Source organism: Helianthus annuus, chromosome 16 (genome assembly GCF_002127325.2).
Source record: "Helianthus annuus cultivar XRQ/B chromosome 16, HanXRQr2.0-SUNRISE, whole genome shotgun sequence".
In the NCBI taxonomy this organism is placed as follows: Eukaryota; Viridiplantae; Streptophyta; class Magnoliopsida; order Asterales; family Asteraceae; genus Helianthus; species Helianthus annuus.
In genome coordinates, this window is record NC_035448.2 from 39,670,709 (window position 1) to 39,682,656 (window position 11,948).

General features: G+C 34.7%; 1 protein-coding gene and 1 non-coding gene across 9 annotated transcripts; one reads left to right on the forward strand and one right to left on the reverse strand.

Annotated features, from left to right (window-relative positions):
* Positions 1 to 2,723: 2,723 nt before the first annotated feature.
* On the reverse strand, positions 2,724 to 9,075 carry LOC110918662. Of its 8 annotated transcripts, none has more exons than XR_004883779.1 (11): positions 8,572 to 9,075; positions 8,173 to 8,433; positions 7,877 to 7,965; positions 7,064 to 7,173; positions 6,692 to 6,768; positions 6,556 to 6,600; positions 5,689 to 5,879; positions 5,461 to 5,582; positions 4,967 to 5,073; positions 2,817 to 4,240; positions 2,724 to 2,738 (listed from the first exon to the last, which is right to left on the reverse strand). It is a non-coding gene; the product is annotated as an uncharacterized LOC110918662 (transcript). The 8 variants fall into 8 exon arrangements; XR_002581487.2 differs by having other exon boundaries at positions 7,877 to 7,954; positions 8,572 to 9,070; XR_002581486.2 differs by having other exon boundaries at positions 2,817 to 3,985; positions 4,143 to 4,240; positions 7,064 to 7,954; positions 8,572 to 9,070.
* Positions 9,076 to 9,754: 679 nt separating this feature from the next.
* LOC110916634 lies at positions 9,755 to 11,636 on the forward strand. The gene is made up of 5 exons (XM_022161341.2): positions 9,755 to 10,114; positions 10,777 to 10,854; positions 10,956 to 11,055; positions 11,146 to 11,279; positions 11,358 to 11,636. The coding sequence occupies exons 1-5, from the start codon at positions 9,809 to 9,811 to the stop codon at positions 11,571 to 11,573; spliced, it is 834 nt and encodes a 277-aa protein (XP_022017033.1). The 5' UTR covers positions 9,755 to 9,808; the 3' UTR covers positions 11,574 to 11,636.
* Positions 11,637 to 11,948: the final 312 nt, after the last annotated feature.

The following is an 11,948-nucleotide window of genomic DNA, read 5'->3' on the forward strand; positions in this document are numbered from 1 at the left end:
TAAAAACTCATTTAGGTATACACATATAAAAAACATAATCAATGAATATTAGATGTTTATTATTATTAAACAGGTTAAACAAATTAGTTGAAAATTTAAATTTAAAGTAGAATTTATATGTGCCTCAGTTCATATTGACTACCAAAAGGATGGTTGGCTGAGACACAGCTAACAACTTTTGTCAATATTACAATTTTACAAACAATGGAAGATGTGCTTTACAGGTTTATAAAGATTAAAGAATGAATTTAAGTTTTCCTAGTATGGTTTTAGAATTTTTTTTTTAAAATATACGTTACTATGATTTTAGAAAAAAAAATTATGATAATAAATTATACCCATGAATTATAAATCAAATAACATAATAATTCATTTATAGCAATTATCAATAAAATGATTTAAAACCATTAATTAAATGAAATACTAAAGTCACATCATCTTTTTACTAATAAACTAACAACTAATACAACTATTAATATAAGTAAAAAATAATAATATAAGACAATAAAACATTAGGAATTTTCAATGGGCTTAGTATTAAAAAAACTCATGTCAAACTAGATATTAGGTCTTTTAAGTTTTTATGAGTTATGACGCGGTTATCTTGATCTTCTCATCATGCGTTCTCTAATTTTTGTTTCTATATCAGAGTTCCCGGCAAAAAAATCCTTCCATCTTATATTATTTCATCAACTTCACGTAATATAGCTTAATTCAGAGGTATCCGATACATAAAATGGATAAGAAAAGAAATTTTGCACTTCGCCAAGAAAATTTGAGGGGGGGAATCCCAAGCAATCCCTGTGATGCCCATAGATCGGCCCATGCTCGTTCTCATTCGTGTGCGCGTTGCTTATTATCCATGTGGTTTATGGGCAGCGGATATATGCATTCATTGTCTTATGTGATTAAAAAGTATCCGTTGAGATGCCCATAACCCAAACCCGAGCTTAAACTAACCTCGAAACCATCTTCAAATATCAAATTAATCTTCCAAAACTTCTATGTTTTAATTACAAGTAACTAACTTCAACATCCAAAACTTCTATGTTCTAATCACAAGTTACTAACTTCAACATATCATTTACCATAACTTTTAATATATATATATATATATATATATAGAGAAGATCATGCGAGAACCACCTCTTATTGTGAGAACAGCGAGAACCAATGTGAACACACTAAAAATGCCTAAAAATAGCTAAAAATCACACAAAAATTTTTCTTTTGAATTTTTTAATATTTTTTATAAAAAAATCGCTACTTTTCGAAACCAAAAAAAAAAATTTTTTTTTGGCTTCTAAAAGTAGCGGTTTTAACATGAAAAATATTAAAAAATTCAAAAAAAATTTTTTAAATTTTCTTTTTTTGTTTTTTTTAGGTTTTTTGGGGGTTTAATTTTTAGCATTTTAGCTTGGGGGGTGGGGGGGGGGGTGGGGGTTAGGTTTTTTTAGGTTTTTTTTAGGTTGTGTTCACATTGGTTCTCAAGGTTCTCACAATAAAGGTGGTTCTCGCATGAGCCCCTCCCTATATATATATATATATATATATATATATATATATATATATATATATATATATATATATATAGGGAGCCGCTAGAATGAAAACCACCTCGAGTTGTAAGAACCGCGAGAACTACACCCCACGGAGCGCCGTTCGCCATGATTTTTTTTTTTACAAGTAGATGTGTATATTATAAACACAGCCGTAAAAAATCATGGCGAACGGCGCTCCGTGGGGTGTAGTTTTTTACACCACAAGTTTGGTGAAAAAAAAAAAGAAAAAAGAAAAAAAATTAAAAAACACCAAACTTGTGGTGTAAAAAACTACACCCCACGGAGCGCCGTTCGCCATGATTTTTTACGGCTGTGTTTATAATACACACATCTACTTGTAAAAAAAAAATCATGGCGAACGGCGCTCCGTGGGGTGTAGTTCTCGCGGTTCTTACAACTCGGGGTGGTTCTCATTCTAGCAGCCCCCTATATATATATATATATATACTAGTCGTTTACCCGCGCGATGCGGCGGGAAACATATCAATTAGGTTGGTGAGTTTAGGGCTATGTACGCGGGGGGGGGGGGGGGGGGGGGTTTGGATCATAACTAAAATCTAAATTTTCGGTTAAGGTACTCTCAAAATCCAATATGTTACACTATAAAATAAAACTTACAACACGTATTCGTTTTCTATTAGTTTATTAATAATATCTTGATATATTGTATAGCACTTAAGTTAGTTTCCTTGTTCGTATAATATTTTATAAAAGTTTATATATGATATGTTATGTGTGAATTTAGACAAACTCTACCTAGATGGTTTACAACTCAAATAAAAATATATAAAGCAATATGCCTTTTTGTTGTTCGGGAATTTCAAAGTAAGATGTAATGTTTAAAAATATACAAGTTAATGGTTATAAAATAACTTTTCATCAACAAACAAAATTGCTGCAGTGCGTTTAGAAACCAAGAGATGCACCTGAGTTAACGCTATTTGTGATTTGTGATGGGAAAATGTCACAATTCTTCAAAGTCATTGTGACATCAAACCAGCCATGAACGGGAAAAAGTTAAAATAAATACTTAAAAATCAACCATCACATATAGACACATATAGTGCAGTTCCAGACTTTCAATTAAAATTTGTTCCCCCTACAAAGATACAATGTACTTCATGAAGTGATCTTATATGGGTGGCCACATTAAGATATACGCGTGCAGTGTTCAACCTGAAATGATACAATGAAGATGTCTTAAACCGGTAAGAGAGCTCAAGTATAGAAAACAATCCGATAAGTCTTTATTACCTTCTTTCCACGGATAACAGCTCCAGGCTCTCTTTGGAGTACCATATATTTTGCAACCGTGATAAACATACCTGTTGGAGCAAGAGTACCAGCCTAGTCGAATTCCATAATGATGCCTTTCATCTCCTCGGGTTTAAACTGAAAAAAAAAGAAGCAGAAGAAAGAAACAGTGACAAAAGTGAATTAACCTTGAGCAAACTATCATAACCTGATGAGATTCATGAATCGTTCATCCAATAAGGTCGTAGATGGATCTACTAATCATGTAACATAGATCTTGTAATCATTCAGATCATGTAACTTAACATATTTGGGTTCTTATGTTGAAGCTATCATTACACTATCAAATACAGGTAAACCGCTATTCAGCAGACAAAAATGGTGACATCAATCTCGATTTTAGATCTTGTGATTTGTAGTAGGGGTGGCAATCGTGTCGGGTTGATGGGTTGGCGGGTTGACGGGTTGAAATGTTCAACCCTAAACCGACCCATATTCGGGTTAACCCGAAGCCAACCCGTTTAACCCATATTTTTAAATGGGTGATTTAAGTTGACGATTTATGAACGAGTTGTTCGGTTTTAATCGGGTTATCGATAACATGTTTAATGATGAGTATGAGTGTGATAAACACATAATACAATGTGTCAAAATTAACATTATTATAACTAAATGCAGCCTTGGTTTCAAAATCCCCAAACGTTATTTTTTTTTGTTATCAATGGGATTTGAACCCTCGTCATATGAAAAGGCAAAGTCCCTATGAGCAAATTGCACATTTAGTTCTGCCGTTCTTGCCTCAATGCACTGGGCCTTCGTAATCTGTGTACCTCTAAATCTCTGAACTCTATAATTACATGGATTAGGATTAAAAGCCCAATAAAACCCACCCGAACCTATCACATAATAACCACCTAGTACAGGATCTGGAGCCCGATTTTAGCAAACAAAAAAAGTATATGAATACTGGTGCCTGATTAAGCTTGATAGCAGAAAGAATTAAAAGTCACTCATAAATTAGTCTGAATTTAGCAAAGCTTCTAATTGTTACTACACCATAATTAAATCTCTCGCATATAAATACAAGACTTGCGGTAAAACATGTCATCTTGAGATTCTTTGAAACCAACTTCAATAGGTTTGGATCTTCAGAAGTGAGCTCGCCAAACCTGCAACAGAAAATTAGCCTTCCAACAGATGGATTTTGTCTTCAGTAATCTCAGGGACAAGAAAACTGAAAAAACACTCAACAAAAGATGCAAGAAAAGACCATTTGGTGCAGTATAAAAGTTAAGATGATTTGTCAAAATATGAAACTGTAGTTACCTCGGCGAAGCTATTGGTCGTGGCTGTTGTGGACGGTTGCGTGGCTGCAACAGAAACAAGTTTACAACTCGTCGTTTCCAAAAAGAGTCAAATATAGTCTGATAGTCATAAAAAAGATCAAGTCACTTCAAAGTTCTATTCCATAAATCAATAAAATGAATTGAGAACATATGGTAGAGAAAATACACTTTAACTAAACCGACTGGTTTGTGTGGACAGGCCAAAATGGTTTAGTTAGCGCAAGTGAAACTTCACTAACGCCTAGGTCCAACGAGCACCTTGGTCCATCCAGGCACAAAAAAACAATCTGAACCACCAAAACCAGTTTCAAATGGCCTGGACCAGCCAAAAACCGCCTGGACAAGACTAAATCAAAGCTGAACCAGCGATTTCCTTTGCCAAATTTATTTACATCATTAGAAAATAAATAAATTTTTTAAAATTCGCTATTTTTAACCAAAACCTAAAATCCAGCTATTTTTAATCGCTATGTATATTTAAGAAAAAACTGAAATCCCGTTATTTATCGCTACATTCCGTGTAGCGACCTTCGACCTAAACACACTACGCTATTCACTATAGCAACCATAGCGACCGCTATTAACAACTATGGTAAAGATAAAAAAAATATCAATTTTTTTAGTGTTTGAAACATAAAATCTTCAAAGAGAATCTCATTACTGAAAAATAAATCATCTGTCTCATGATAACTTCAAATTTTGACCAGATGGAGGTGTTTGACTATTTCTGTACAAGTCAAATACCAGAAATATCTATCATTAATTAAAAAAAAATTAGAACTTTTCAAAATTAGAAAACATTACCTCACGGTACATATCCCTCTATTGGTGGCAAAGATTACATTTGGGGATAATGAGCTTTCCAAAGCACGGTTTAGGTACGAAAAACACTCCATATCCAGCATATGTACCTGCAAAACAAGTTAGATTAGTAAAATAACTAATTAATTATAAGAGTTAATTACTATTTTCGTCCCTGTGGTTTGTCAAAAATCACTATTTCAGTCCATTAGTTTAAAAATTGCGATTTCAGTCCCTGTGGTTTCACTTTCGTAACCATTTCAGTCCTTGTGGTTTCACTTTCGTAACCATTTCAATCCATTATTTTGTTAAGTACGGGGACTGAAATGGTTACGAGGTGGACTGAAACGGTTACGAAAGTGAAACCATAGGGACTGAAATAGCAATTTTTAAACTAATGGACTGAAATAGTGATTTTTGACAAACCACAGGGACGAAAACAGTAATTAACTCTTAATTATAATAACCCATGTTAAAAAAGATATAAAAAGGAATACCTCGTCAGTAAATAAGACACCGGTGACAAGCTCTGCCACCCTTTGAAATTCTCCATCAAAACCTCGGTTTTCTTTACTTCCGATGAGTAGACTTCTGATCCAACCATGGGACAAAATGGGACCTGCATATAATTATTTATAACAAGTATACTTTATCCCTCACATATATAATGATTGTGATTTCGGATAAACGCGAATAGGGTGTGTATGTTGTATAATATGACATACCTTAGTGCCAAGTTCTAGAGAGATACCAAGGGCAAGGGCAGTTTTACCCGTACCCGGTGGTCCAGCATGTAGAAGTGCCCTTCCAGCCATCTTTTTTTCTGGCGGATCATATCGACTACAAGACCACCAGCCTCTCTTGCAGCCACCAGTATGACAAATCCAACAGTTAAAGGTATTGCTTTTCCAGTAGCCTACACAAAATTATAGGTACCCGTATCATTATATGTCCATCATGAAGTAAAGGCTGACATTATTAGAACACCAGTTACCCACACTATCCAGACATCATTGACATGCCATACACTCATACGGGCCATATCATGTCCTACGGGTCATAAACTCTATCCAGACATCATTGACATGCAAGTTCGCCAAATTTATAGGGCTTGTATGAATTGTTTGATTGTCACATTAATTATTGATGTTTATCTTATCATAATACAAACCCTTGTGTTTATTCATACATACAGATTAAAGCATCCAGAGTTTACAACAGATGAATATTGTATAACCATTACAAATATTTTTTTTTACTTTTTAGTTATACACCACAAAAAAAAAAAAGCAGTTTCACATTCACATTCAAGAACCTCTTGTCAACAATCAACACACAGGTTCAATTTCCACACCTCAAGCTGATTAGCGAATTTTCTCAAGCTCTGCATCAATCTTCATTTTATTTGTCAAACAACAATAGTTCAACGATATAAGCTTATGTTGGCCCTTTTGTCTGTATATCTAACAGATTAACAGAATCTATGTTGTCCAGTTTGATACGCTTATCATAGTTTCAGATTTTGACTTGACCTGTTACCCAAGCCGTATAATTTCCAGTGGTAAAGAGATACTGAAAAATTTGTGACTCACCTGGTGTCCGCCCACTCGCCAACCCAACCAAATCCATGATGAGCCCTATTGAAAAAACAAGATACACAAAGAAAAGCTAAAACTGATTAGTTTGCCAGCTGAAATGGAAAGGGTAAAGCGGGTCAACTTTGCTTACTTTGCTGTGGTTACGGCTATTGGGAAAACCAACATAGCGCTTCTTTCAATTTTGGCTTTAATAGCAGGAACATCGAGCTGCAGAAACAAATAATATAAATTTCTATAACATAATCAAGGGTTTGGGTCGAAATGGTACATTTTAATATCACTTTGGGCCCATTTTCAAGACTTTTTTTTTGTAAATATACAATGCAATTTAGGAGGTTGTACGTCTTTGAATACACTTTGACCTGTTAACCATTTCGACCAATTTCACTTGTTTCCTAATTAGTTATATTTTCTAGTTTTGGCCTGTTAAAAATATAACCTAAATCGACCCGTTCGTAAGCAAATAAGGTTCAGCTAAAGACAAGGTTAACATTTAGCGTACCTCTTTATCTACATGAAATAAAGCTAGTCTGGACCGATAATATAATTCTATATCAGGAGGTAGGCTCTGGTATAATGTGCTTCTTGCAATGGAAGTCTCCAAGTTGTTAACTGAATGCTTGCATATTTCTCCAATTTAGTTGAAAAAAGTAAGCAAATAACTTATGTGTACTCTTCCTACTAAATACCTAGTATTAAATCATAAGAAAAGGGGATTTCATACCCCTGTCATGGCATATCAATGAGGCAGTAAGCCCTTGTCTTTTAGGGGATTAGGGCCATATGACCAGGCGAAAATGGTTATACAGGCATAATCACTTTGTCAGTGGTCACGTCAATGTACCCATCATACGGTCCGTGTATTTTGGTGAATTCCAACTCATATGCGTGTATAAGACATTAAGGTCCATACGATGTGCCAGTCTAACACACTATACAACCCCTCCTGATCATTTTCGCCATGTCATACAGCCTCTATGACAGTTAGGGGTGGCAAAATGAGTGGGCTGGGCATGTTTGGGTAATGGGTTAGGATGGGTATGGGTTAAGATGGGTTTGGGTTAGGATGGGTTTATTAAGAAATGGGTTAGGATAGGTTTAGGTCAAGATGGATTTGGGCATGACAGGCTAAAACTATAAATAAATAAAAAACAAAAAAAATCCAAAAAAAATCCAAAAAAAAATCAAATAATCAAAAAATTTAAAAAAAATCAAAAAACAAAAGGCCATCCTGTGACAATCAAATGTTACACCACATTAACGCGGTATTTTTTTCAAGATTTCTCACAAAGAACTTGATTATCCAGATTGTTACCATCTTCGCGCATTCTTCAGCAAGACCAGGCACAGCTGCATCATGCAAACCAGGGCTGCAGTGTGCTTTATCCATGTTCTGTAATAAGACTTTGACAACATAAGCCAAACCCGTAGGCATAACCACTTCCTAAATCAATCTTATTTCGAATACAAATCAATAAAACTGCAACTTCTTTTATTATAATTACTTTAAACAAATACAAAATGACTTCTAAACATAAATCACATGGTGTTACTATCTTGAACACTCTTATCATCCTATATGTACGTAAGAATTAACCAATAACTGCTCACCTCATTTGTAGAGTTGACAACAGCATCAACTTCCAGATTCCAGGGGTTACCTCTCCACAAAAAAATCTTGGAGTTTATTTCAACATCAACTGGAAATCTAGAAACCATACCATTCCCACTGCTCTCAGTCTCAAAATATACAGTTAACGGGTCCGGAAAGTGTAATCTTCAGTCTTCTTCGGATTCATATGAACATCTTAAATCTACATGACTCCATCGAGGAACTTGGTCCAGAGTCACAACAACATCCATGGTAGGTAGCTTTCAAAACAAATGGAAACATAATTATATTCTGATTGATTAAACTACTGGAAGTGAAATTGAAAAGATATGATTATCTTGGTAAGGTTGCATCATAAGTATATACAAAATAACATAATAGATTAAAAGGTTACTCACATCGCCATAACCTCCTCCGACAAGAGATCTGTACTATCTGTCACATGGGGTGCGGCAATTGACCCTAGTGAACCATAACAGTCGTTCATCCGCACTTCAGCTCATCACCTCAGCCTCCTTAGGTCGCTACCGGAGAAGCAACCTTAACCGCCGTCATCGGGATTAGACGTGAAACCCTAGCCGTCATCTGTTCTGCTTCGGTGACATAAACCCGGCTCTCCTTCTCCATCGCCTCTCTCTCTATTTCTCGTTCTCTCTTTGTCTCCCTCTCTTCTCTTTTCATTTGGGAATTCAAAATTTGAAAATGCAGAGAGAGGAATTTGACAATCTGGGGGAAATGTTTTGGAAGCTTTTGAAAATGAGATCTGCGAGTAAGGGATCATGATCCGTGTGAAGAGTAATGGACGGTAGGATCATGATTCATGTGAAGATGGATGGTAGGATCAGGATTTGTTTGTTTTCATAAGGGTATTATTGGAAAGTGAGGATATAATTGTGTTAGTTGTGCTTAAAAGACTTGTACAACATGTTTGAAAGGTGTTTTAAGAAAATTTAAAGGACCTTAAGAAGTCCTTCTGATATGCTTATTAATATAGTATATATATATATATATATATATATATATATATATATAATTATATATAATTATATATAAAATGTATTAATATATTCGGTCTTTATTCATGTATGAGTAAACGAGCATCACCTAACACTACACCAGATACTCGTCCTACTACCCGTATTTAGATTCTTTTACCGGTTACCATCGTAACCTTGCAACCACAAACCTTATTCATGAACCAAATTTGTAATAATTTACTCAAAATACTAGTCTTGAAATCCTTAAATGAAAAGTATTTATTTATAATATGTCACGTTTTCTAGACTGCCTCATTATTCATCCCCAAACCAAAGTTCCATTTGCTTACCAGCAAAATAATGTTCCACACTGCCACGTGTACGGCTCTGATTCCCTCTTGGTCACCAAATCTACAGTCCTATTCTCTTTTGACTTTTCAAAATTCTTGTCCAAAAAGCAAACATGAAACTCTCCCCAAATTTCAACCGTCAAAAGGTAGTGAAAATGACCAAAATGACCCCACCACCCCATGCATGTACACAACTACACAAGACATATTCCCACATAACATATTTCGATACTCATGTTTATTCTCGTATATAAACCTTCAAGTAACTTGATTATTTTTGAACAAGTATATTGACCAATCTAACCAATATGGCAGCCATTAGATTGATACGCGTGTCAAGACTAAGACCATTATCGGTTCTTGGCGCACCTACCATGCGAAATGTACCTGTAACGGTGAGGTTAAGCGTTACATGCATATCGGCTGGTTTTAGTTCGGAAAGTGGTCAAGTGAATGGAGAAGTGGAGAAGAAACCGTTGATGGCCGCCGCATTAGTTAATGGTGTGGGCCCTTTGCGAACACAAACAAGTGAAAGAATAGGCTTGGCCACTCTACGTAAGATCGTTACAAGGCCTAGACCGTGGAGTTTAATCATCCAATCGCTGGTCGAGAAGGTATCTAATTTTGCACTTTCCGTAACTACTAAATTATAGTAACTAGCATGTGCATGGTTCGGTTTTGGTTCTAACCAAACCAAAAACCAAAAATTTAGTTTTGCTTCTTGGGCTTGAAATTTTTGGGCTGAAAGAAAGGCCCACAAATAATGAACTTGGGCCTAAAAGTTCTTATTAGTTAATGATTAACTTAATTATAATATATTTGGCTCTAATATTTTTTGCTACACTATTGTTAATTTCTTTAACTAGTTAAGATTCCAAAATACAAGTTATAATCCATTATCAATAACAAACATTGAAACATAAACGTATTTTTTGGTTATTCGGTTGAGTTCAGTTTTTAGAAAATTTAAAACCAAAACCGAACCACATATTTTGGTTTTCAGAAAATTTGTAACTTAATGGTCAGTTTGTTGTATTGTTTGGTTATTTCAGTTCGGTTATGCCGTTTAATTGGTTTCAGTTCAATTTTTTTCGGTTTTCGGCTTGCCCCTAATTATAACCTAGTTTCTTTCGAAACCTGGTCCTATTTGGAAGGACATCTATTGTGTAGTAGAGATTAAAGTTTACATGATTCATTCAAGATATAACATATTTTTGTAGTTAAGCTTTGTACATTTCATTTTTTGTATAAAATTATGATGAGATGAGACTTTCAGATTATAATGGACTCTCGATTCTTTACAATGTTGGGCGTAGTAGGAACGTTGCTTGGTTCAGTATTATGCTTCCTGGAGGTATGATCATTCAATATGATTTTTGTTGCAACACTTTATAGTCATTTAGAATCCACAACATGGATCTATCGATCTTAACGCTAACTTTAATCGATTTTTAGGGTGTTTTTCTGGTTGTGGAATCATACCTCCACTATTTTCAAGCCATCTACCACCACTCGGATCATGCACACATCATGCATCTACTCATCGAAGCCTTAGGTACATCTCTTGCCCCCATTATCCGCAACAAGATCATATCAAAAGACGTAAAACTTATCCAAGTATATATGTTCTTTTGTGTATATATAGATATGTTCTTAGTAGGAACCGCAATGCTTACATTTGGGATGGCATTACATGTTATGTTCATTGGATCGAGAGCTGCGAAAGGCAATGGGTCACTTATTCCACCATCAAACTTTTTCGGGCTTTTCTATCTCAAGGTAGATCATCAAACAACATTACATACATTCATGAACTTTTCTGAGTTTTATATCAATAGTTGTTCTTGGGCATTACAGGAGATGCCATCATGGGCTGGAATGAAATCTATAGCTCAAGCAAAGTCGAAAATAGGGCATGCGTTAATGTTGTTGCTTCAAGTTGGAGTGTTGGAGAAGTTCAAGAGTATTCCTTTGGTTACTGGGCTAGATCTTGCTTGTTTTGCTGCTGCCATATTTGTGTCTTCAGCTGGTTTATTCATTCTTTCACAAATTTCTGCTGGTATGAAACCGTAAACTGTTTAGGTAACCCGATGATTCTTTGATCGTCTTATAGTGTATTACTATTAAGGTTAATCTGTTGGTTTTAGAGTATTGTCAATTTTTTTAATGTGTATTGTATATAATCACAGATGATTATCAGTATATAGTTTATAAGAGATGAAGGGTTTTTTTTATATATTTTGAGCAGATATTTATTTTTAATTGTGCGATTATAAATTGATTATACATGACAAGTACATGAAAAAAATATCAAAAAAGAAAAAATTAAAGAGTATTCTCTTTTATCTTTTATGCTTCCATTCTACACTAAAGATGAAAAATTATCCACTCCTAATTATAAGAATACTATTCTTGTCAAAAAAAAAAAAAAAAAAAGAAAAGGAAAAA

Excerpts from the sequence above, each read along its gene's own strand:
- LOC110916634 (XM_022161341.2), top strand. The coding sequence starts at position 9,809 with ATGGCAGCCATTAGATTGATACGCGTGTCAAGACTAAGACCATTATCG. Across the intron at positions 10,115-10,776 it reads TCCAATCGCTGGTCGAGAAG|ATTATAATGGACTCTCGATT; the intron begins GTATCTAATTTT and ends TGAGACTTTCAG. Across the intron at positions 11,056-11,145 it reads TCTACTCATCGAAGCCTTAG|ATATGTTCTTAGTAGGAACC; the intron begins GTACATCTCTTG and ends GTGTATATATAG.